Source organism: Meriones unguiculatus, chromosome 3 (assembly GCF_030254825.1).
Source record: "Meriones unguiculatus strain TT.TT164.6M chromosome 3, Bangor_MerUng_6.1, whole genome shotgun sequence".
Lineage (NCBI taxonomy): Eukaryota > Metazoa > Chordata > Mammalia > Rodentia > Muridae > Meriones > Meriones unguiculatus.
The window spans coordinates 57213563-57240116 of NC_083351.1; the positions used below are offsets into that span (position 1 = coordinate 57213563).

Here is a 26554-nt window from a genome sequence, read left to right on the forward strand (position 1 = left end):
ACTATGGACCGGCTCACAGACTAATGTTAGAGATGAAACACATGGCCACATGTACAAGGTAACTTCTACCACCGAGAGACATTGCCAGGCCCAAGATTCCATGTCTATTCCAAAATGTCAAGAGTAGTTATCCCTGGTTAGAAAAAATTCAGGTTATCTTCTCCTTTTCCTTTTCCTTTTCCTTTTCCTTCTCTCTCTCTCTCTCTCTCTCTCTCTCTCTCTCTCTCTCTCTCTCTGTGTGTGTGTGTGTGTGTGTGTGGTGTGTGATAATGATAATGACCCTTACCATCACCTAAGCAAAGCTTGTAAATCATTCACTCATGCTGGAATGGCAGGCATCCACCACCGTACTGGTTACCCTGGTTTACACAGTGCTGGGGTAGAACCAGGGCTTCAAGCACGGTAGGCTGGGCAATCACGCTACCCACTAGCCACGCCCCAGCCTCTTGAGTTTTCTTGTTTCTTTGCTTCTTTTTTTTTTTTTTAATTTATTTGGAGTTGACATAAAACCCAAGCTTGTGTTAGGATTATTTTCAGTCATTAGCGTTAAAGGCTGTGGGCCACACTCAGTGGCAGAGAACTACTCCATGAATGTAAAGCCTGGATCCCATGTCCAGCCGAGCACTTTAAGAAAGAAAACAAGTCGTTTGCCGCTTATTAGATGCATAATAGATACTTTAAAAACATGTAACAATTGTGAATACAAACAAAATATTTTATTTCATCCCTGAAAACAATGACAATCAGAGATGTTCATGATTGATCGGAGCCTGAAGAGGTGCTGCAGAATCTACCGGGCAATGGGACATCATTTCTTCACATAAAGGTACAGGGAAGACAGTTCAGAGAGCTATCTTTCAATGAAACAATATATTCTTATACTTATTTCAACAAAATATTATAATCATTGCCACTGCTTGTGGTAGCATTATAATAATGAACAATATTAAAAACTAAATTCAATTTAGTCTAAATCTAGAGGCTAGCTGCACTTAAGCAGTTATTATATAGAATAAATACTACAAAATATAGAATACTATATAACAATTGGATTTGCTACAAATTGTATTTAAATAAAGACATGTTTTTGTTCTATACCAGAATTAACCAAGTTAAAATTTCTTGTGCTGTATACAGTAGCTGTTTCCCTAAAAAGATAATCTTCAAAATTTATATTTTAATGTTCTTAATTTTATAAAGTGGTCATTATGTAAGAATAGCTAATCTGCCCCCTCCTAACACAATATACTGTTACGTAACATCAACTAACATGAATGTTTTCCAAGCAGTTCTGTGCAGCACAAATACATTTACTATATACATCTGCCTAAAGCCTCAAGTCCTTTCCTTCCCCACCAATACAACCAAAGCAACACTTACCAAAATATGAAAATGATGGACTTTCCTAGCAGTAGAAACAATCAGTGGGCTCAACATTGTTTTTTGTTTGTTTTTTCCTGTTTTTTAGATAGGGCCTGCTCTGCTGCCCAGGCTGGCATTGAACTTGCAATTCTCCTGTCTCAGCCTCCTGAGTATCCATGGCTACAGGCATATGACACTAGGATTCATTTTCAAATCAATAACCATGATTTTGAAAAATCATGCACTTTATTTTTCATTTCATCATAAAAATATGTATTATTCTGCAGAATATATGTAAGAAATTTTACAGTATGAGATTAGAGATTACTCTCATCTCTATTAAATTGTCCCCAATGGTTAGGCTATGGACAGTGGCTGCTACCCATTTCAAAATTATATTCTTACAAATGCTTTTTTTAAAAATATACAATTAACCTTCAGTTATTTTGAAGGGTAGTGCAAATGAGAACATTCTTTGGGTCTTCTCCAAAACATGCTTTTCAACATGACACTTCCTTTCTCTCTGCTCATAACGTGCATGACAAAATATAGTACAGGAAAAAAGCATGTTTCCCATTCACAGAGGCACCGCTGAGGGCGATGACACAATGGTTCAGTAACTTATGGTCCTCATCTGAAAAACATGTTATATACTTAAATAAGTATTTATAGAACGGACGCCATGTCCTTCTAGTGCTTTTGTTTCTTGATCTCTGTGCAAAGATGACCTCCCTGATTACCATGATCAACTGTGTTACCAGATGCCTGTGAGGTGTACAGAACGGCGTTTGAAGCGCTTTGTGTGGGAGCAGACTAACAATGCCTGTGGTTTTATGTACAGAAGTAGCGTCCTACGAGTCCAGCAAGCTCCTTGGAAATGTGTACAGCGTTTATTGTCAAGTGTTCCCCTGCCCTAGGCACCCGTTTAAGAGGCGGCCTGCGGAGGGGGTGGTCCACAGTGGCGTAGCCGCGCAAGGTGGCCATCACTGCTATCTGACGCTGCCCGACACACTCGTCCTTTTGTTGGTGGTCACCGGCACCAAGTTCCCGCTGGTGCCATTGGTAGTGTTGGTGGCTGAGCCATTCACAACAATATAGTCCACCTTGTTCTCCAGCTTCACCAAGCGCTGCAAAATGTCATCTAGGAGGACTGCGATTGTTCTCTTCAGATCCGCTAGGGGGAAATTGGAATAAATCATATTACATAGCGGTAGAACACTTAAGATTTGTGCCTTTACAGGTTAAGGGGAAGAGGCAAGCAGTTGTCAGGACATCTAAAAGAAAATGTGCTAAGAAGACACTTGGACCCCAGGCAGGAAAAGCCTGAGCACATTCATCAGTGGCACCACACCCAAAGCAACAGCGCTACAAACACACCAGGAGCTCTGGAGGGCGGTGCGGCAGATTTAAAGTCTGGTCCAGAGTATCAGGGCCTCTGCAAGGAAAACATAAACCTCCTTACTTTTACTTTTTGTTTGTTTTGGGTTTTGTTGTTGTTTTGTTTCGTTGTGTAACCTTGGCTCTCCTGCACTCACTTTGTAGGCCAGGCTGGCCTTGAACTCACAGAGCTCCACCTGCCTCTCCCAAGTGCTGGGATTACAGGCTTGTACCACCACACCTGGCCTGTTTCTTACTTTAAAAAAAGAATAGTTGTTTTACATGTATGGGTGCTTATCTGCATGTATGTCTGTGTACCATGAGCATGCATGGTGCCCAGAAGAGTGTTGGGATGACATGGACTGATTAAAGATAGTCGTGGGCTCCCGTGTGGGTATGCCAGATCCTCTGGAAGAAAAGCCAGTGCTCTTCCCAGGGAGCCATCTCTTGGGACCCCACGCTGAGTTTGAGTAGGGGTGTTAAAAGGCCTGGACCAGGCAGGTAAAGAGCTCCGTAAGCAATTCAACCAAACACAAGGGAGACACCTGAACCCTCCAGACTAGAGCACGGGTGGGAGGGAAGCAAGGGCACAGGGCGGCCTCATCTAAGTTATTCCTTCAGGCTCAGCCTAGGTGGCTCCATGTTGAGGGCTCACGCAGCGGCATCTGACTTTGTGTTCATTGGTGTACAGATCTACCACCTGACCAGCACTAACCACAAAGCACCAAGCACTGCCTGGCATCTTCTCCACACCAGACCCAAGAAGGATGCAATGTAGAGGAAGTTTTGGTGTCTTTAAAAACCCAGTTATGTTATGTGAATATGTTTTGTTTTAATCCCAGGTGTGGGATATGGGGGCTGATTCAGACTGTCCACAGCAGCAAACAGCCTCATGCAGGCTCTGAGAGGGGCTCTTTGCCAGCTATAGAGAGTTTAATTCTGAGGACTCTGGAGAGGGAATAAAGACCAGAGCCCAAGACGGGAGGGGGCAAGGGGGCTCCAAGAAAGAAGGAGGCTGCTGCTACCCACTGCTGCTCCTAGTTGCTGTTGATGCAGTTTGATGAGAAGATGGAGATTGGACTTGTCCCAAAAAACTACGACCTTAAACAGCAGGAAGTAACTAAAGAGAACTATGACCCCTCTCTCCACTAACCTCTCTCTCCTACCTGGTGTTGGGATGTTGGAAGGGATAAGGGGTGGAGAAGGGAGGTAGAGGTATAAGAATCCCAAATAAAATAGATATAAAAAGTGTGCCTACAATCCTCACCTGGGTGCCAAAAAAAAGAGAGAGACATCTAACATTGAGATCAAGACAATAGCCCACCCACCTGTTGTCCAACCATCCCACACATGCATCAAGAGAGGACAGAGAACTCAAACTGCTCCCAGCAACTTAGATCGGCAGGGTCCCCCACTGCTTAATGAGCCCTAGTCAAACTGCTGTCCATCCATCTAGACCCATCCTACACCTTGACTGGACAGTTCAAGCCCTGGCCTTGGTCTATCAGCTCCTCCTCCCTCCCCTGTCCTTCTCCTCCCCTCCTCCTCCTCCTTGGCAGGTTTCTCTACAGCTGCTCCCACCGAGATGCTCAGAACCCTGCCTCACCTTCAGGGACTGCTTTCTATTAGCTCTCACTCAGTCTTCCTGAGGCCTCTCTGAACTCCTTGTCATCAACCACTTGTTCTGAAACCTACACACAACTGTGAAGGGACATGTGTGACCTGAGGGGACTGAGACGGCTCTGTGGATAAAACTTTTGCTGTAAGAGCCAGATAACAGTCCACATTAGGAGAGAACTGAGTCCCAAAAGTTGTCTCTAACTTACACACACACACACACACACACACACAGGCATACAACACACATACACAATAATAAACTAATTTTTTTAAAATATGTGATCTGAGAGTTATTTGCTACTAAGATGGAATAGAAGATCTCATGGCATCACTGTCAGGACAATTGGAACCATTTGAAAAACTGCTGTCAATGAAACCAACAATATTGTGGATTTATGGTTAACTGGAAGAATTCTGATCTGTGGCAAGACACAGTGTATCTCCTGCTCTCACTGCACACTCAGGAGACCTGGCCAGGGCAGGTGTGCCACCTTGTTCTAATTTGAATTTCTTCCAAAAAAATGACAGGAACTTTAATTCTTTTTTTGTTTTGTTTTGATTTTTTTGAAACAGGGTTTCTCTGTGTAGCCTTGGCTGTCCTGAACTCACTTTGTAGACTAGGCTGGTCTGGAACTCACAGTGATCTGTCTGCCTCTCCCTCCTGGAGTGCTGGGATTACAGGTGTGTGTCACCACACCCTGCTTGGGACTTTAATTCTTAACCTCTGTAGAAGGCTGAGGGGCTTATGTAGAATTTTCCTAGCTAGGAGGAAAAAAAAAAAAAAAAAAAAAAAAAATATATATATATATATATATATATATATATATTTCTTTCATGAAATTGTCCCTTTAGGTTTCTCACTGGCATTTCACAGATATTAGGCACTCAATAGTGGCAAATGATACTCTTATTTTTTTGTTGATCTTGGACCAAAAGGTCAGCTCAACCTCTAGTCTGTGGTCCCGGGAAAATCATCTAATGCCTGCTGATAAAGCTGCTGGTGGCTGTGCTACTGCCAGAAAAAGTGTGAGACACACACACAAAAAAAAAAAATAGTAATTTGGACTTCATAAAAACTAAAACCTTTTGGAGTACCAAAGGGTGCAGGGCCAGTGAGCCTGCTCAGAGGTGAAGGCACTTGCTATCCAGCAATGCAAACCTGGCATCCTGAGTTAAAAACCTGGAATACACCTCAAAGTGGAAGAAGAGAGCTGGCTCCACAGAGCTCTCCTCTGACCTCCACAGAAGTGCTTGCTGTAGCAGATACCATCCCCCAAAAATAAATGAAATAAAATAAAAATGGAAAAGGAAAGAGGATAATCTACAAAATGGGAGAGCATCTTTGCCAATTATGCATCTCATGAAGTCTACTACGTGACGCCAGACCTCAAATTCAAGACAATGCAATCCAAATTAAAAACAGGCAAAGGCTCTGGCTCCTAATTGGGGGGGGGGGGAGGCTGTGCCAAAGAGAAAATCAGTTTCTCCAATGGGGTGCCACTGAGTATATATCAACCATACTGTAGGCCAGGCCCCACACCCAGGGATGTAGATCAATGGGATTTTAACAGACCCTTTGTTCCAGTTTGCATTGTTTGGGCTTTTTTTTTTTTACTTTTTGTTTTGTTTCTTGTCTCTGTTTATTTTTTTGAAAAAGAGAAAAAGAACATGAAGCTGGTGGGCAGGGGAGGTGGGGAGATATCTAGGAGGAATCTGAGAAAGGAAAAAGCATGATCAACATATATTGTGTGAAAAAGGGGGACTTTTATTTTTTTGTCTTTTTGTTTATTGTTTTTTCAAGACAGGGTATCTCTGTGTAGTCTTGACTGTCCTGCACTTGTTTTATAGACCAGGCTGGTCTCAAACTCACACAGATCCACCTGCCTCTGCCTCCCTGAGTGCTGGGATTTTTTAATAAAAAGATGGAAAAAGGGGGGACTTCGATGCGCAGGTCACCTGCTTCAGAACTATCCAGCCCTGGGTGAGGGACACGCCGACGGGAGCTTTACACAGAAAAGGCCAAGGCCCAGATACATGGGTCAGACAAAGACAAATTTAGTTTGTGCCTCATCGATCAGGTAAGGTCCAGATGCCCTCCAAAGCTGAATGGGAAACTACAGGTCTGTATGACCCGCTCTTAGGGGAAGGTGTGGGCATGGAGGAGCCTCGGCAGAAGGACCTCCCTTAGACCTGCACCTGCTCCGCGTTTCCTAAGGACCCTGAGATGGTAAATGCTCGCTGAGTGTTGTTTTTGTTTTAAATGAGCAAAGAGGGGCTGGAGAAATGGCTCGGTGATGAAGGGCACTAGCTGCTGTTGCTGAGGACGCAGGTTCAGTTCCTAGAACGCACATGGTGGCTCACAGCCATTACAACTGTGCAGGGACCTGACGCTCTGCGTGGGCATCAGGTACGCACATGGCACACAGATGTAAGTTCAGGTAAACACTGTACACATCAAATAAAATAAAGAAATATTTTTAAAAAATGAGCAAAGGAATTGAACAGACATTTCTCCAAAGAAGATAGGAGAATGGCCAACAGGCCCAGGAGAACGTGCCCAGCACCACTGCCCATTAGGAAAATTCGGGGCAGCCATAAGCAAGGCGGGGCTATTTGCCAAGACGAGGAAGGACTGGAAAAGTCACACATTCCAAGCAGGAATAGACAACAACAGAACAGCTATGGAAAAAGAGTTTGGCAATTTCTCAAAAAAGTTAAATATAACTCAAAAATTAAAGAACTCAAAGAAATATTAAGTACCAATGTTCGTTGCAGCTTTACTCATGAAAGACAAAATGTCCGGCAAGTCAAGTATCTATCAAAAGATAATAGAGAAACAAAATGTGTTACATATACACAAGAGAATATTATTCTATAACAATATTCCTAAAAAGGAATGGTGTTCTGATTCATATTGCAACACAAAAATATTGCAACCTAGCCAGGCATGATGGCACACCTCTTTAATCCCAGCACTCTGGGAGGCAGAGGCAGGTGGATCAGTGTGAGTTTGAGGCCAGCCTTGTCTACACAGCAAGTCCAGGACAGCAAAGGCTACACAGAGAAACCCTGTCTTGAAAAATATTATACACACACACACATCCCTAAGAGCGGGTCACACAGAGCCGTAGTTCCCCATTCAGGGGCCTGGGCATCTGGCCCCTTCCCTGACTGATGAGGCTCAAACTAAATGTGTCTGGGAGCCTTGGCCTCTCCTGCGTAAAGCTCCCGTCAGACGGTCCCTCAGGGCTAGGTAGTGTATATATTTACATACACACTGTGTGTGTGTGTACAGTAACCTTGGAAATATTATGCCAAGTAAGATAAGCCATATACAAAACATTATATAATTCTACTTTCATGAAATATCTAAAACAGGCAAATTCATACAGACAGAAAATAAATGAGAGGTTACCAAGGGATGAGTGAAAATAAAAATTTACTTAGTATTCAGATCCATTCAAGGATATTAAAAAATGTACAGCTCGGGGCTGGAGAGATGGCTCGGCGGTTAAGAGCACTGTCTACTCTTCCAAAGGTCATGAGTTCAATTCCCGGTCACCACATGGTGGCTCACAACCATCTGTAATGGGAACAGATTCCCTCTTCTGGCAGATGTAAATGCAGACAGAACACTCATATACTTAAAAGAAATAAATCTTTTAAAAAATGTACTGCTCAATAGCTTCTAGTTTGCAGTGATGTAAGTTTTGAAGAGTGCGAGGACTGTGCAATATGGTGACTTCCATGACAGTCCCTCACAGGCTCCTGTGTCACTTTCTGTCGAGTACCCTGTCATAGCAACAGAAAAACACCCAATACATACCACTCTATGAGTGCAACTAAAACAAGGGAATTGTATACACCCAAATAGAATTAAATGCCAAGTTCACAATTCTACAAGAAATAATTTTCAGAAAGAAATGGTAGAAAATGGTGGACAATCAAAACCTGCTGATCAAAAGATAAAACAAGGTTGCTGAAGAGATGGCTCCGTGGTTGAGAACGCTGGCTGATCTCCCAGAGGACCTGAGCGCAGTTTCCAGCACTCAAATCAGGTGACTCACAGCCACCTATAACTGGAAAAACCCTTTCCTCCCCAACTTGCTTTTGATCGTGGTGTCTCATTGCAGCAATAGAAACCCTAAGACACTGGATACAAAACAAAACCTTGTCTCAAAAGACCAAAGGGATGGGGGGGGCAGATATAGATATAGATTCATGGCTGACCAATCCCTCGGCCACTTGTTCTCAGCCATCACGTATTTCTGAGCCAGAGTCTCCCACTGTACTAGCTACAACTTGCCAATCCAGTTAGACTGACTGGCCAGGCCCCAGGGATCCTCTTGTCTCCAGCTTCCTAATGCTGGGGTTTTAGGGGTGCTATACCATGCCTGGCCTTTTCTTTTTAATGTGGTAACCATACACAGGGCATCTATGTCTCCTCCCCCATGTCTCAGGAAATAGTGCAGAAGAAAGGGCAGAAAGAATGTAAGAGCAGCCTAGGGATGGCATGCTACTGTCCTGTTGAAGTCACAGCGGTTAGGATCCCAGCTGTGAAGAAGGCCTTTCCTCAAGAGGTATTGTGAAAACTCTGCTGAAAGAGAAAGGCAACTGCCACAAAGAAAAACAAACACAACCAACCAACGGATGCCCAATCCCAATGCACTCAGGATGCAGGAAAATGTTGAGTTTGAGATCAGCCTGATTTACGAAGCAAGAACCTGGCCCAAGAACAAATAGGCAGAGTCAGGCACACAGCTCAGTTAATAAAGTGCACACCTACTATGCACAAGACCCTAACTCTGACAACACGTAAGCCATGTGGTGTGGCACAGGCCTGTAATCCAGGTGGAGAGAGAAGGGAAGATCAAAAGTTTAAGGCCAACCTGGGATACACCAGACTCTGCCTCAAAATAAATAGATAACTAAAACAGGCTCGGGCTGTAGCTTGGTTTAGAGTATGTGGTGGTTTGAATACGAGCGGGCCCCATAGACTCATATGAGTGAATGTCTGACCCATAGAAGTGGCAATATTAGAAGGTGTGGCCTTGCTGGAGTAGGTGTGGCCTTGTTGGAGGAGGTGTGTCATGGGGGTGAGCTTTGAGGTCTTACTAGCTCAAGTCTGGCCAGTGTGTCTCAGTCTCCCCCTGCTGCCTGCAGATCAAGATGTACAACTCTTGGCTCCTTCTACAGCACCATGTCAGCCTGCATGCCGCCATGTTTCCTGCCATGATGATACTGGACTAAACCTCTGAACTGTAAGCCAGCCCCAATTAAACGTTTTCCTTTATAAGAGCTGCCTTGGTCATGGTGTCTCTTCAAAGCAATGGAAACCCTAACGAAGCAGGACACTAGCCTACATCATGTGATGGCCCTGAGTTTGATTCCCAGCACTGATGGAACAGGCTTCATTCAGACTCCTGGTTCTTCCTGTCTCAGCCTTCTGAGTTCTGGGATTACAGGTGTGACCTACCATTTCTAGCTCCTCGTCTCATCTAAAAGAAAGAGAAAAGAGGGCACACATAAAGAACTAAAAACAAACTAAATATGCCTTAATCCCAGCACTGGGGAGATGGAGGCAGGTGGATCTCTGTGAGTTCAAGGACAGCTTGGTCTACATAGTGAGTGCCAGGATAGCCAGAGCTACATAGAGAAAGAGACCCTGTCTCAAAAGACAAAATAAAACAACAATAATAACAACAAAAACCCAAAACAACCAGAACCTAAGATATGAAAGGGAGACTCACAATAAGCAATGCTGGGACTATAGAAAAATCCTGCTTCTTGGGACTTAACAGACTTTGTCTATTTGATGTTTTATATTGAGAAAACAAAACAAGAAAATTTAAATACATACATATATATAAAATAATAACACTATATTACATACTCATTTTTAAACACACATAATATACTTTATACATACATATTTTAAAGAGATGAGTATAGTAGTGAAATGTCACAATTTCTATAATGTACTTAAAATATAATAAATGTTGTAGAAATATTAATCTTAAACGTAAATCTGGGTGAGGAAGACATGATTATTACATTTCTATTTTCCACTTGAAAATATACACCCGTAATCCTTTTTTTAAAAAAATCAACTTATAAAGAGCGCACATGCTGCTGAGCTCAGTTCCTGAAACTGTGTTTACACAGGAATGGCTGGAAAGGAGAAGACGAAAGACCTCCCGTGGCTCTTACCATAGCCTGCCATGGACGCACCGCTGTCCACGTCCACCATGCTTTTGCTCTCCTCTGCCAGGGCTTTCACGTATCTTTTGCTTAAATCAAGGATTTGCTCACGGAGCTTGACGCTACTCTGATGTCGCGGCTGTTGGAAAGTATAGTGAAGTAACATCAGCCCCCAGATGAGTCCGAACACCAGCAACAGGAAGCTCAGTTTCTGCGACATATTTTTTCTTGAGATTGTAAAAAACATTTCTGACGAAGCAAAGTCTTGATTGAGAAGCAGTAACTGGAAACAAGCCAGCCAACAGCGAAGATTTTTGAGAGGAAGAGCTGTCTAGTGGTATCCATCCATCTTCAGCTGCCCCCGCTCCCACATAGCTGTAAACGAAGAACAAAGAGACCAGTGTCACCTGCATCAGGCCCGGGACAGTAAGGGAGGAGCCCTCTACAGTGTTGGTTTGCTACCTGTCGCCTTCCCTGGCAACTTTCTCTGCCACATGACAGGCTTCCTGATCATCTATCAGTTCCATTTCATACGCTTTCAAAATTAAACTAGAAATAAATATAAACCTGTTAAGAATATCTGAAAAATCATGCCACCATCATCATAAAACTTTGAATGACTTCCCATCTGTCGCTAAACCTACTGATATGGTTCACAGACAATACAAGATTTCTAAGTTCTGTCTTTTCAGACACAGCCACCAGCACAAACCCAGAGTAAACTGAAACAGGAATGTCAAAATCAAATTTAGAAATGGCGGAGAGCAAACACAGAAAATCAAAATGCCCACCTAGCAAGAATCCGCCTGATAAAATGTGTGCCAACACTTGACTAGGCCACTAGCAGGCATCACTGGCAAGAATGCATTGACCCTATGAAGCATCTGACCTAAACCGGAACGTAATCAAGTGAAAGGTTAGAACCATGAAATCTAGAAGGAACTAGAACATAAAATAATGTTTATAAACCACAGCTCTGGTTTCATCACCTAGAGGGAAAAATAATAATCGAGATAAAAATCCATAGTGCATTTCCCATGACCACTTCATAGCTTGCTAAAAATAGTCTTTAGCAATGCTTTAATTTGTCCAGTGTGAGCAAATAAGCATGCCAGTTTTACTCCATCTACTAGGGAATAACAAAACTAAACATAACCTCCTTTGAGACTGCAGCTAAAGGCGAACATAGAACAGTCATGCAAAGGTGACAAGCCAGGCACAGTGGCACACAAGGGCAGTGCCAGAACATGGAGGAAAAGACAGAGCCTGGAAAGCCCTAGGCCAGCCTAGGCTGCATGGGAGTGTCAGTCAGCCTCAGCTACACACCAAGACAGACAGACAAGCCAACAACCCCCAAGCCAATGGAGCACTAAGTAGCTGTCACTCAGTACATACTGAGCCAGGCACAAGGGGGACTCTATAGTTGTTCGACCCTAGAAACATGCTTTCTAGCAGGGATGCTTTCAATTTTTTTGTTTTACTTACGATGAGCTCTCGCTATGTTTCCTGGGTGGTCTGGAACTCGCTATGTACACGAGGCTGGCCTTAAACTCACCCGGATCCACCCGCTTGGCATATTTCTATCAGTGTATATTGACTCTTCTATATCTTCACATACAAGCTGAAGATTATACTCTGTATCCTACCACCTCTAAAAAGGGCACTTGGACTCTCCTGAATCAGTCAGTTAGTTCAAAAGTTGGCATGACTGTAAAGCCAGAAGTGACGTCACTGGAGAACTGAGAACACAGCCAGCTAGGTATTTCTGGCAGATGAAGAGTTACATGACAGCTAAGAAAGAAAGGAAGGGAAGAGAAAGCATATCCAAACATATGCTAAAGTGACAGGACATGCTAAGGAAAGATGGGAGGAAATCAGTAAAGCTTTTTTCCCCAGAAGTAAAGCATATGGGCAGAAAAGTTGTGTGTGCAGTGAAAACACTGCAATTTATAACATGCAATAAGCATGTGTGTACAGCAACATAAGGGCAGCAGTACAAGGTGACATGCTGTGTGTTCAGAACAGAGGCTACTGTGCACCACATGAGGCAGCATGGGGAAAAAACACTGTCACAAATCCCTTGGGTTCAATACACGCTTGGTTTTGAATTCACTTCTGGCTGCTGCACATTCAGAAATCTTTTACTGATGCACAATTTAAAAACCAAAAACAAACAGGAAAAAAAAAAAAAGCACTCTCAATAAGTTACTCAATCCCAGATGACTACATATAAGATGTGACTGTACCATCAGTCAGGAAAGAGACCTTCATACATGCACAAACATCCTAACATGGACCCTACAGAGTGTCTGCTCAGCTCTGATACGGGAGAAATCCGGCTCTCCTCTTGGGGTTCTTAATCTTATGAATAAAAGATTTTAAGAATGGACCCACAGGAAAGCACAGGAAATGTTTATCGGCATCTAACTGGAAAACCCCTAGGGCAGGTAAACTGTGAATCTCAACAGATTTCGTTTAAGCTACATGAAAGTCAGACACACAACTGACAAGCAGCGGCATGACTGGGAGGGGAGCCTTAAAGAGAGTGGGAAAGCACAAAATACTGGGGAACTTGAAAGTGTTAAGGAAAAGCATGTTTAGAAAAAAAAAGAAAAGAGAGAAGTGATATTTTTTTTAGTAATTCAGAACAGGCGGCAGGCTCACGAAGCTGCACCACAGTGGCCTGATAAGCTACTAGGGGTGGATCAGGGAAGGAAAGGTACAATGTCACACTAGAGGACGAATTATTACGCCTATCCCTATAGCATGGCTTCCAGTGAGCATGGCTTCCTAAGGTCGTTCCTTAGCCATGCCCAACTGGAATGTTAGGTCTCCACCCAGGCCAAAGATGCTATTTTCTTGACCAGGAGTTTTCTTCTACTCTTAACAATACTTAGCCTTTAACATAATGAAATACCCACCTCACAAAATGCCCACCTCATAAAATGCCCACCTCTTTAGGGAGTCAGGGGCTTGTACAAAGGCAACCATGATAAGGAATCTATGTTGTGCAATTTGGTGGTGTTTGTTAGATGATTTCTCACAGTAATAAGAAGACTATTATGAAAAGGGTTTGCCAATGTGTTAGATATGCACAAAAGAGGTTTTATGCAGCCATAATGAAAAGCAAACTTATATCACTTACAGGAAAATGGACAGAACTGGAACAGGCCAGTCTCAGAAAGTGTCATGTTTTCTCTCACAGGTGACAGTTAAATTTAAAAGAAAGAAATGAAAGGGGGAACAATTTGAAATATATATATATTTATATATTTATAAATATATATTTATATATAAATATATATACATCCATATATATATATTTATATATAAAAGAGGGATGGCAAAGAAAGTGTAGCAGACAGAATAAACATGAAAAAAGAAGACTCTATACATGTAAGGAAATGTCAACAAAACCATTGACCTGACCCCCTCTACACTAGAGGACTCTGAAAGGACATCAAGGAATAAAGTAGAAGTGGACAATAGAAGGAAGGAAAAAGAAAACAGCCTAGAACCTTTCCCAAGTTAAAAAGAGGTCCAGGAGCCAGGTGATGCCTGACAAAGGGCTTAAAAGTCCCAACGTCCAAGAGGGCTCCCTGAAGCTACCCAAGACCCGGGAACTAGCTGAGAATCCCACAAGCAATTCCAAGCAGCACGGAAACACATACCTATTTTTAAAAGGTGGGCATCATGCAATATATTACAAAATCACCTGACAAGACTCCTTATAATCCTGGTACCAAATCACACCCTATAGCAATTAAATTGGAATGAGGATGGGAACCAAACCTCATCTTTGTTGTTTTTTTTGCTTTTTAATGATGTGTTGGTGAGCATTCCTACATGGTGGACAAACATTCTCCCTACAACTGAGCTATGCTTCAATATTTACTGTTGCCATTGCTTTGAGCCAGGTTAGAATATGGACATCAGGCTGGCCTCCATCATCTTGCCTCAGCCTTTACAAGTGCTGGGATTACAGATGTGTGCTACCATGCCTGATGCTACCAATATTTTTTAAAGAACACTGATTAGTTCTTAATTTACAGTAAAGTTTTTTGTTTGTTTGTTTGTTTGTTTTAATTTACAGTAAAGTTAGAGAAGAACACCAGACTGGAATCTCAGATCTCTTCATGAAATGAGGCTGCAACAAGAGCTAGAAGGCAGGTAATTTCCAAGATACATAAATCAGTCCATTCAGTGTGACATCAGAACTCTGCTGCTTGGACCTGGGTGACGGAGGTAGAAAACCAGTGACCTTTCCTGGAACACACGTTGTTACTGCCAAGAGAGGCTGAGTCCCTGTTTTCACTAGGCAAGCATGAAGGTGAATTTGCTCATATACTTTTAATGATTAGAAAAGAAATAATTACTAGCCTCAATTAGGAAAAAAAAGATTGTGTTTTTCTGTATAATGTTCAAAGCCTCAAATGACAGCAGAACCTGCACTTTGCAATCCCTATTTTTCTTTATGTTTCAAGTACTGGTCTGGCACTTGGAAAGCCATGCAGGTGACAGAAGAGTCACTACGTAGAAACCTGACAGCCTAACACTGTCACTATCAATTTCTGGGCCACCACCATATTAGTCTTTCTCCAGCCAAAATGGACAGCAATCTAAAATTACTTTTTTTTTTTTTTTCAGTGCTGGGGACTGGGCCTACTACTCTGATATAGCCCCAGCTCCTAAAACACTTTTTAATCTTAATATCTGAACCACTATATTGCCTACTAATGACTTTAGAAAGAAAAAGCAACTACACTCCCAAATAATAACCAGAATTCTTAAGGTAAAGTATGATTATTGTCACCATCTACATCATTATCAACATTATTTTAATCTAAAATAACTTTTTAAAACATTCCTAGGGGAAGCTCCCAACTTCAGAAAACAAAAGAGGAAACCATCTTCCCGGCATGTGGTAAATTGAATGAGAACGGCACATAGCACATAGACGCTTATGTCTGAATCACTGGTCTCCCATTGGTGGAACAGTTTGGGAAGGATTAGGAGGTGTGGCTTTGCTGGAGCGGGCAGGCTTCCAGGCTTCAAAGTCTCCCATCACTTCCAGTGTGCTCTGTCTGCCTCCAGCTTGTGGATCACGACGTGAGCTCTCCACTGCACCTGCTATATCCATGCCTTTGCTCCACCATCGTGAACCCTAACCCTCTGAAACAGCAATCCCAATTAAACACTCTGTTACAAACTGCCTCCGCCATGGTGTTTTGCCACAGGAACTGAAAAGTCACTAAGACATGGCACCTGAAAAGTCCTTCATGAAGAAGGGCAGCAGACTGGAGCTAAAGGATCATCACTGCCACCTGCTTCCTGCAGCTGCTTCTCAAGTGCTTTCCTGGATTCTTCTCCAGCTACTTCAATCCATTCTCCTCAAATCAGTCAAAATACCTTTCTGAGGGCTGAGAGATGACTCCGAGGTTAAGGGCGCCTGCTGAATAATCAGGAAGCTGGAGTTCAGATCCCAGCATCCATGTAACAAGTCAGGCACCGTGTGCACACCTGCAGCCTCAGTCAATCCCAAGGGCTTGGAGACCCGAGGATAGATGGGGCTCGCTGGCTTCTAGCTTAGCTGAGAAAAAGTCCAGCCCACTTCTCTACACCATGGCCAAGGTAACTGTTAGAAGGATAAGTCTGTCTGGCTTATCATCCCACAGGTTTAACAGTCCACTGAGGCAGGAGCACGTGGCAAGAAGCAGCAGGCACCTCACCTCGTCTGGAGCAGGAAGCTAAAGGCTCACAGCTTCAACCCAGGCACTCGGCAGAGAAAACAAACCAGCAGTAGTGTGAGTCCTTAACCTCTCAAGGTCCACCTCCAGTGACAAACTTCCTCCACCAGGACCACACCTCCTAAGCCTCTCCAAATAGTGCCACAGAGTGGGGACCAAGAATTCAGTGCCCAAGGCTATGGGGGATGGACAGACATGTCAACCACCCACTGTTCTTCCAAAGGGAGTCTAGATAAAGTATGGGGGATGTTTTTTGTTTGAATGTGAGTTTGTTTGGCAGGTGGGTTGTGAGGGGGTTTTTTGTTTTGTTTTTTTTGCATGTTTGTCTTTTTAAGATAAGGTCTCACTATGTTGTAATGGAAGTATTGTTTCTTTAAAAACTCAGTTATGTTATATAAATATGTTTTTGTTTTAATCCCAAGCGTGGGATTATTGCCTCCTGTGGGGCTTAGTCTTTGCCAGTTGGTAATGGCCTGTCTCCTGCAGCAGTATGGAGAGGGGCATGGTCCAGGACTCTGAGGGATATAAATAGGAACCAGGAGAAAGTGTGGTGTATGGCAGCTTGAAGAGACCAGAGATGGGCAGTGTGGGAGTTTGAAGAGACCAGAGATGGATGGTGTGGGAGTTTGGAGGGACCAGAGACACTTCACAGCGCAGTGGCTTGGAGGGGATAACTGGAAGGACTGTTTGCTGCGTTTGCTGTTATGGAGATTGGTAGATCCCCAAAACATGGACCCTAAGTGACTGGGAGAAGTAAAGGGGTCTGCCTTCTCTCTCTAACCTAGAGTTGAGGGTTAGAAGGGAGAGGCTTTGAGGAACCCCAAATAAAGTAGAGTTTAAAAACAAGCACAGCACTCTGCAGTCTTGGCTAGCCTTGAGCGCACAGAGATCCACCAGAGCATTCACTGATGCTAGAGTAGGTCACGTCCAACCACACTGGCTATGTGCTTTGGTACTGTTGCCTTGGTGTTTTGAAACAGAATCTTGCTTTTCAGCCTAACTCGCCTGGAATACACTGTGTACCCTGGGCTCACCTCAAACTTACAATTCTCCTTTGCCTCCTGAATGTTGAGATTACAGGCATGAGCCACTCGACCTGGCAAAGTACCTGTTCAAACGCTACCCATGCCAGATAGATTTCCCAAGCTTACTTCCTCCTAGCCCGTGTTGCTTCTCTGACTCGTACAGCACAGCACACTGTGATCAAGTCATGCTATATGTCATATTGTCCAATCATGTGAGCCTTTTCTCCTTGATTCCATCCAATCCCTGACTTGCCCTGGACTCTGTCACATGTCCTACAGAGCCTGGCGAACAATGACCAGTCACTGAGAAAACCCTCTTTGCTGTAAGCATATCCCCAAGTCTCATTTTGCTTTCTGTATTTTTTTTTTTCAGGTAGAAAGGCAAATAATGGAAATTTGGAGGTAAAATTAAAGTATCTTCAATTATCTGACACCAGATTAGGAGAACCAAGGAGAAATCTAATCCAACCCCCTTACATTTCTGATTTAAAACAAGCTAAAGGACACAAAGCATCTTTCCCCAATGAGACACCAGTTAGTGGCAGAAACTTGTGGTTGAGAACACGGGTCCTCCTCCCTGCCCAGGTTCTTCTCTAGGACGCACTGCTCCCTCACATCCACTGCAAAGACTCTATTTGTCCAGAGGCTGCAGGAACCAAGCTCTGACATGACCGACACCTTATAGACTGAAGGCACCCAAGGAAAGTGACAGAGACCCAGAAGACAGCCTCACAGATCCCCCACAAGTTAACCTTTTCCTTCCAAGAGAGACAGATAAATCGTTTATTATATATTTACTATGTGCATCTGTGTGTCTGTGTGTATGAGCCTGCATAAGTGTCTGCGCACCATGCGCAAGCAGACGCCCTCAGAGGCCAAAGGAACATGTCAGTCAGATCCTTGGAACTGAAGTTACAGATGGTGACGAAACTACATAGGTACCAGAAACCAGACTGGAGTCCTCTGCAAGAACGTAAGTACCCTTAACTGCTGAGCTAGCTCTGTAGTCCCTCATCATTGTTCTCATGTAATTGTACGTCATTCCATGTTACTATAACATGGAACAAAATCAGCCTATCCCTAGAATTCCTCAGAATAACTGAGAAACAAAATCAGTGGCCACTTCAATTTTTCGTTCATCTTTATTGTACAATAAATTAATATTTTTTTCATTTACTGGCATATCCACTTAAATATGTGTGTATGAATATGTATGCATATGTGTGTATGGATGTGTGTACTTTGCTAATACATTTAAAAGTCTGGTAAGTTTTTTTTAATAAGGTTGCATTTGCAAATACTGAATGAACTGTAATATACTAAATCAGTCTTTGTCCCTTTCCTCTTTAAAATAATAATATAATATGATAGTATTAAGCCAATGATTCAGAAGTTGGCCAAGTTTTTAATTCGTCTATTCATTAATTTATTATTGGTCCATTATGTCTCATATACATTTTATTCACATAAATCAAAGTATTACGAAGTTGCTATAAGACAGATAATCTAAAAATAAAGATTAGGAGCCAGGCCTGATGGCACACGACTTTGATCCCAGCACTGACAGAGGCAGAAGTAGGCAGATCTCTGTGAGGACAGCCAGGGCTATTACATAGAGAAACCCTGTCTCAAAAAACCAAAAACAAAATAGAGATTCAGTAAAGCACTTGCCTTGCAAACATCAGGCCCTGTGTTTGGTCCCCAGAAACTACCTAAAAAGGCTGACACCCCCCCTTAAATAAATAAATAGATAAATAAATAAATAAATAACGGATGAATGAATGATACACCCATGCCCTGGGGGAAATGCTAAATGTGATGGTAGTGGGTTTATAATCCCAGTAATGAGGAGGCAAAGGAAGGCAGATGTTTGCTGGCCAGCAAGTTGAGCACAGTTTCAGACTAGTGAGAGAACCCCTCTCAAAAACAAGATGGATGGCTAAGGAATGACACCCAAGGTTGTCCTCTGACCTCTACATAGATACATGTACCTAAACATTCGTAAATACACAGATGCACACACAAAGAAAAAACTAATTTTATAACTTAATTTCTAACATGGGTTTTTAACATACACCACACACACACACACACCTAGAACAGCAAGGGCTGGAGAAATGGCTGGAGAAATGGTGCAGTAAAACAGTGCTCTGCAAGTATGAGAACCAAGTTCAAACCGCCACTATGTGTGTAAAACTGCCAGGCATGCTTTTGCAAGTAACCCCAGCATGGGATGGGAGGCTCAGTGACAAGCCAACCCCAAGAACTTGCCAGCTACCCAGCATGCGCAAAACTGGCAAGCTTTCAGCTCATTGAAACGTTCTCTCTCAAGAGAACTAGGCAAGCTGGAGGTGGCACATGCCTTTAATTCCAGCAGAGGCATGCAGAGCTCTGAATTCAAGGTCAGCCTGGTCTACAGATCAAGCTCCAGGACAGCAAAGGCTACACAGAGAACCCCTGTCTCAAAAACCAAAAAAGAAAGAAAGGAAGGAAAGGAAGGAAAGGAAGGAAAGGAAGGAAGGAAGGAAGGAAGGAAGGAAGGAAGGAAGGAAGGAAGGAAGGAGGAAAGCTATATTGGCACATATCTACACACACACAGAAAAAAACATGAGGTGAAACAAAGGTAAAGATACAATCTTCAAGAAGTAGAACCCTTCACCCAGATCAGTAAACACATCAACATATTTTCAGGAAAAAAAAAGTTAGAGGAAAACAAATAAAGGTGTGTACATTATTGCATACAGTTTCATTTAACGTGTGAATGAGCTTTGTGCATTCATCGTTGATCCGTTCATTCACACTATCCGCTACACCATTCGTCAGGAATTGGTGATGCGAAAGGTGAAAGTAGGATTCCTGTTTTCCTGAAGACTGTGCCTTAGCCAAATTAATTGTCCTCAGTGGGACAATGAATACGCAACCCAGAAACAAGCTAACTTCATATGAGAAGGCACTACTCTGAATTAAAGGGAAACGGGCTGTGTCTAAGGAAGTCTAAATAAGGTAATCCCTCTGAGAAGGTAGCGACTGATGCCAAGTATAAAGCCTGGTGGAAATGTCCTACAAACTAAAACCATTAACATTTGTTTCTGACCTGAATCCAGGAAGAAACCGCTTCTCACTCTCAACACAAGCAGAGAGCAGTGCCAGAGAGATGGTCAGTGGTTACGAGCACCTGCTGCTTTTTCAGAGGACCCTGGTTCAGTTCCCAGCACCCATGTTGGGTGGCTCACTGCCTTTAATTCCAGCTACAGGAAATCTGAAGCCCTCTTCTAGCCACCATGAACATGGGCAGACGGATGGACACACACACACACACACAGACACACAAAATCTTAAAAAAAAAAAAAAGGCAAGCAAATAATCAGGAAAGGACTTAAAAGCCTTTGTCTGGAAAAGCCTGGTCTGGAGAAACCAAAGTTAACATATTAGAAACACGAATATACCCGCATCCCACAAGTCAACACGGGAACAAAAAGGAAGGCTGGCAAAGCAATTCCTTCTTGCAAAAAGTATACACCAAGACCCCAAACCAGGCTAGCAAGCTCAGGTTTTTATTCTAACACAGGTGGTGCCTGCGTCTTTTCCAGATTGGCTGGGGCTCCGAGCTCACAGCCATTCCCAATTGGCTACTTTTTAAAGAATCATGCAAAGAAAATGAAGGAAAAAGGAAAGGAGTCTGCCACTCCCGGCCAGCAAATTCTGGAGGGCTGGGAAGGGGCTGGCTTTGAATAAACATATGGGGAAAGTAAAATATTGCATAAAAGTTTTACAAGGTGTGGGACATTAGCGGTGTGGAAGAGTTACAGAATTTTGCCTTTGGTGGGCTGTCTACCTTTAATAGGAAAAAAAAAAAAAAAAAAGACATTTTCCCTTCACTAATAGCAGGAAACCCCAGGCAAAGAAAGGGACATCTCTTTCTTAAGAGCTTGCCAGGCTATCTGGTAACATTACATGGTCAGTGATGATCCGCTATGATGTTTATTAAAACATCTCTTTTTTAAATTTTTTTATTTAATTTTTTTTATTGTATGTGCATTTAGTATGAAGGTGTCAGATCCCTTGAAATTGGCATTACAGACAGCTGTGAACTGCCATGTGGGTGCTGGGAATTGAACCGGGTTCCTTTAGGAAGAGCAGACAGCACTCTTTACTGAGCCATCTCTCCAGCCCCCAAAAACATCTCTTGTCTTTTCTAGTAGGAAGAGGATAATGGAAAGGTGGGGTGCAGAACAAAATCTAGATAGCAATTCCAAGAATGTTAACAGAAAACTGTTACTAAGTATTTTAAGCACAATGTGTTAAACTCTAAAAACAGTCTCTATGGAGTACAAAAGTCAAACAGCAAATACTGGCAGGAGTTTTTTTCTAAATTTCTCCATTTGTTACAGACTTTTATTTCCTTATTTTTTTGGTTGATTGGTTGGTTGGTTAGTTGGTTTTGGTTTTTTGAGACAGGGTTTCTCTGTGTAGCCCTGGCTGTCCCGGGCTCACTTTGTAGACCAGGCTGGCCTCGAACTCAGAGATCCACCTGCCTCAGCCTCCCTGAGTGCTGGGATTACAGACGTGCACCAGCACGCCTGGCTGTTACACAGGCTTTTATATTGCCACTCCAATTTATAAAATCTTTACAGGAAGCAGGGTATAGTGGTGCAAGCCTACAGTCCAGTACTCAAGAGAGAAGGAAACAAGATCTGAGTTCCAGGGCAGTTTTGTTGTTGTTTTGTTTTTTGTTCTTTTTTTTTTTTAAGAGCTTTTTGGTTTGTTTTTTATTTTTCAAGACAGGGTTTCTCTGTGTATCCTTGGTTGTCCTGGACTCGCTTTGTAGACAAAGGCTAACCTGGAACTCACAGAGATCTGCCTGCCTCTGCCTCCCTGGGTGCTGCATCACTGCACCTGGCTTAGGGATTTAGCTCAGTTGTAGAGTGCTTGCCTAGCAAGGGCAAGGCCCAGGGTTCGGTCCTCCGCTCTGAGGAAAAAAAAAAAAATCTTTAAAGCTCTCAATCTTCCTAATACTGCAACCCTTTAATACAATTCTTCAGGGGCTGGAGAGGTGGCTCAGAGGTTAAGAGCACTCACTGTTCTTCCAAAGGTCTGGAGTTCAATTCCCAGCAACCACATGGTGGCTCATAACCATCTATAGTAAGATCTGGTGTGCAGGCAAAATGTTGTATAAATAATAAATAAATGTTTAAAAAAAAATACAATTCTTCATATTGTGGTAACCCCAAGCCATTCTTTGCTACTTCGTAACTGTAATTTTGCTACTGTCATGAATCAGAATGTAAATATCTGATATTAGACCCACAGATTGAGAACCGCTTCTTTAAAGGAAAGTACTGTTCAAAGTTCTCTTCCACCTCTCATCCACCTGTACCCCATGCAAACAGCCAAGGAGTTAGGCAAGATTTTAGTGGCTTCTCCCTAGCCCAAAACCAAGAGATAAACACGTTTTGCCAGCTTTATTATTAGAAGAATAAAAAAAAAGACAAAGAACATGAAACACTTAAGCTACAATTATAAAAGGAAAGAAAGACGAGCACAAAGGGAGTAAGGACCATCCAACAACATCAAACAAATTGCGAAAACTTAAGACATTCAAACTCAGGACCCCACTGCTTTTCCAAAGCAGGGAACAAAACAGATTACCTTGCAATTAGCAATGTTTTGAAAAACAAACCAGAAATCATCGAGAAGAATGTACACACTACAGATTTTGTTTTGCAAATGTTTCTTGGTATATTTGTTTTTACTTGGAGATGCCCATGCAGTTATAAACGTATGAAATCTACAGGTAAAGATTTCTTGCAGTTTTAAAGCTATTTAAAAAAAAAAAACAGTGCATTTCAAACTCCCTGCCATGCAGTTATTTCCACACATTCTTACGCAAACACTGTAATGGCAATATTAAAAACATTAACAGATGGCTAACCCCACCTTAAAATCTCATTCAAATCCCGTTTTGCCTTGACTGAGTGCTCTGTTCTGTGCTGTTATGAAAAACACCAAACAGTAGCAGCAGCAGCCAGCAAACACAGCTGCCCACACTCAGGCTAAGGTGAGAGAGGCTCCCTGCCTGTTAGTCTCCAGAGGACTTTAGCCATAGAGGCATGTATAGTATAAGAAAGGCATGGTGTGCTCGCAGCACTCAGGGGTTCACAGAGCTCTCTCCAAGACAAGACCTGGAACTAAGTCCTACACACACACCAGACTCGGCCCTGGAATGGAATTTCTGGGGAAAAGGTCCATTCCTAAAATACTTTCTCTACGTAATACTGCCTGAAGCAGATATCTGGTGGAGAAGAATTAACATAGGCGACAGCTACCAACTCTATAATAAGTCTAAACTTGAAGATGCCCTAAGCCTAGCGTATGTAAGTACTGAACTCAATCCACACTGTCAAGAACTAAAGATAATAAAATGTACTGACTTGAAGGAAGCTACACAAGAGTTCCTGCTAAGGTAACACACAGATATCATTTTTAGATGGCATCTTTGGGAAGGGAGAAGACAGAAACAGTAAAAATTAAAAAACAGATTTTTTAAATTTTTATTATTTTTTTAGTTTTTCAAGACAGGGTTTCTCTGCATAGCCCAGCTATCCTGGACTCATTTTGTAGATCAGGCTGGCCTTGAACTCACAAGGGAGCACCTGCCTCTGCCTCCCAAGTGCTGGGATTAAAGATTTTTAAAAGGAGGGAATAAAGTACCCTAAAGAATTCTTGCCTGGTGGCACACAACTTTAATTCCAGCACAAGAGAGGCAGAAGCAAGTTGATCTGTGAGTTGGAGCCCAGTTTGGTCTACATGTCGAGTTACAGTCCACCAGAGCTACGTGATATTGTCTTATAAACAAACAAACAAATCCAAAAAGGGGCTGGGGCAAAATAAGGTGAGGATGAAAAGAGGAAGCACTACAGCAAAGGAAAGTACCTAATCACTGTGCTGTCCTGCGCGTTTAATCTAAAATGCGGTGCGGCTCAGGTGTGCCCATTAGTCTGACCTTAGCCAATCCTAACGTGCATCGCAGAGCCCTACACCCCTTTCCACAGCTAACTAGTGTCAGGCACCCTTGCCAGGGGCCTTCTGCAAAAAGAGGCCAGAGAGGAAACAACCGAAGTGCATGAATTCATAAAGGGCAGAAATGAAAATGGGTTAGAGAAGTGAGAATAAAAGCACGAGAGAAGGTACCCACAGCCACCAGCAAAAGGAAGAGGAGACATAAGCACAGGAGAGCGGGGTGCTGCCTGGTAGGGACCGTGGTTTCTGCAGCTCTTTGGTGAGAATCCCTTTTTAGCAAAGTAGACAGAGAAACTATATAACCTAGAAGGCAGGGAACAAGGACACAAATACAGGAGTAAAGGAATTTATATCTTATTTTTGACCTACATTAAAAATGGATTTCAAAACCCTTAGCATTGAAAGTCTGAGACAAGTCCTTGGAATCATCAATTCACTATTTTAGACACAAGGAAAACTGCAGTGAAGGCAAAGCTAAGGTCATTCGGACAGCAGAAGAGGACAGGAACCAAGGTCTCCGTTTCTGCAGTCATCACTTTCTCCTCTACTACACTCAGTGACACCAGCAAAAGCATCCTCAAAACAGCGTCTCTGCTACACACTTTAAGGCTAATCAGCCACGTTTCCATGTGTATGCCTTCTTCCACGGTTCTCGTCGGTAACTATGTTACTCTTCTCACAACCATTAGAAGTCTCCTTCATTACACAATTGATTCATCAAGCCCACCAGCTCCACTGCCCCACGACCACCATACTTTCAAAATAACAGTCGTTTCACATATTGCACAATTGTGGCTCAACTCAAAATTGTACATACAGAGCAGACATCTTAAAGGAAAAGGAAATTCAGTCTAAAATCTACAAAGATTTTATAATTTTTATTTCCTTTTAAACCCATCATCAATGTGAATAAAATTGAGAAAGCTGTGCAAAAACAGCTGACATTAGCCGGGCTAATGCGTATTTGTTGAAGTCGTTCCTAATTAGGAGTACTGCATTCAATGCGTCTCCAGAACAGAAACTACAACTTGGAAACAGAAATCCTAAGTGGGTCCTGGGCGGTGATGGCACACGCTTTTAATCCCAGTACTCAGGGGGAAGAAGCATGTGGATTTCTGAGGCCAGCCTGGTCTACAGAGCTAGTTCGAGGGCAGCCAAGGGGACAAAACGAAACCCTGCCTGGAAAAAAAAAAGAGGGAGGGTTAAAAAAAAAGGGAAATCCTCAGAGGAGTAAAGACTGAACCAGTGAAAACAGTACAGAAAGTTGACGTGGGGAAACCTGCAAAAGACCTGGATGCTGACTGACAAAGCCTTTAATCTCCTTTTAAGGGTTTCCCACAGGACGAGGCTGGGGCGGTGGGGGAGGTGAGTGAGTCCTTGTACAGTACCTCCGGAGCTGATCCCCAGGAAAGCAGAGTCATCAATTTCCTTAGAACCTTCTCAGCCATCTTAAAGGGAGGAAATTAAGAAGCCGGCATATCTTATGGAATCTTTGCATCTAAGGTGAGTAAAATATAAAGTGAACACACATCCGAGAACCCTAAGGATTAGACAAGGCGCACACACACACACAAAAGTCCACACCACTTCGTATCACATTCAAAACATCTTTTCATCAAATGAAGGACTCAAGGTGTTAATAGTTTATTTATTCGTAAATCTAAAAACCTAAAACTATGTGTGATCTCTATCCGCTGGATGAAACAAATCGGGCGCGGAGCCTTTGATTAGGCTGACGGAAGCGGCGAGACGCCAAGGGTTCGAATCCCGGCTGCCTGGCCACTCAGCCACCACCACCACCACCCGCACCAGATAGCAGACGAAGTTCCTCCCCACCAGCCTTCCAGGAGAAGAGTTTGGCAGGGTTAAAGGGCATTTCACGTCCCTTCTCCGAAAGGGAGAACTGAGCTGTCAAGAACGGAACACAAGTGCGAGCGGCCCCGGCGACTGCCCATCCCCGCCGAGCGCAGCCGACCCCGGCCGGAGGGTACAGGCTGTCAAAGCCGCAAAGCCCGGGCCGCGAGGACACCGCCTCCCGCCTCCCCGATCCTCCGCGCCTTACCTGGCCCGCCGCCTGCCCGTCAATCACGCCGGCCGCCGCCGCGGGGCTCGCGAGCCGGAGCTGCAGCCACAGCCCGCCGCGCGGCGCCGCGACAGCCTCGGGGCCAGGATGGAGGTAGGACGGAGAGCGCTCAGCGCCCG

The 26554-nt window shown here is 43.2% G+C and overlaps 2 protein-coding genes across 3 annotated transcripts in view; both read right to left on the bottom strand.

The window, feature by feature from the left end:
- Fam221a (family with sequence similarity 221 member A) overlaps positions 1 to 26554 on the bottom strand; it is an 83681-nt gene extending 57127 nt beyond the window's left edge. The window contains exon 1 of the mRNA XM_060380029.1: positions 26415 to 26554. The gene's annotated coding sequence lies outside the window, so the exon portion shown is untranslated. The remainder of the gene's footprint in view (positions 1 to 26414) is intronic.
- On the bottom strand, positions 695 to 26554 carry Ccdc126 (coiled-coil domain containing 126). Of its 2 annotated transcripts, XM_021663396.2 has the most exons (4): positions 26415 to 26543; positions 25741 to 25850; positions 10570 to 10935; positions 695 to 2536 (listed from the first exon to the last, which is right to left on the bottom strand). In XM_021663396.2, exons 3-4 carry the CDS (start codon positions 10805 to 10807, stop codon positions 2352 to 2354), a joined length of 423 nt encoding a protein of 140 aa, XP_021519071.1. In that variant the 5' UTR covers positions 10808 to 10935; positions 25741 to 25850; positions 26415 to 26543; the 3' UTR covers positions 695 to 2351. The 2 variants fall into 2 exon arrangements, with proteins under 2 accessions (XP_021519071.1, XP_021519070.1); XM_021663395.2 differs by lacking the exon at positions 25741 to 25850 and having other exon boundaries at positions 26415 to 26554.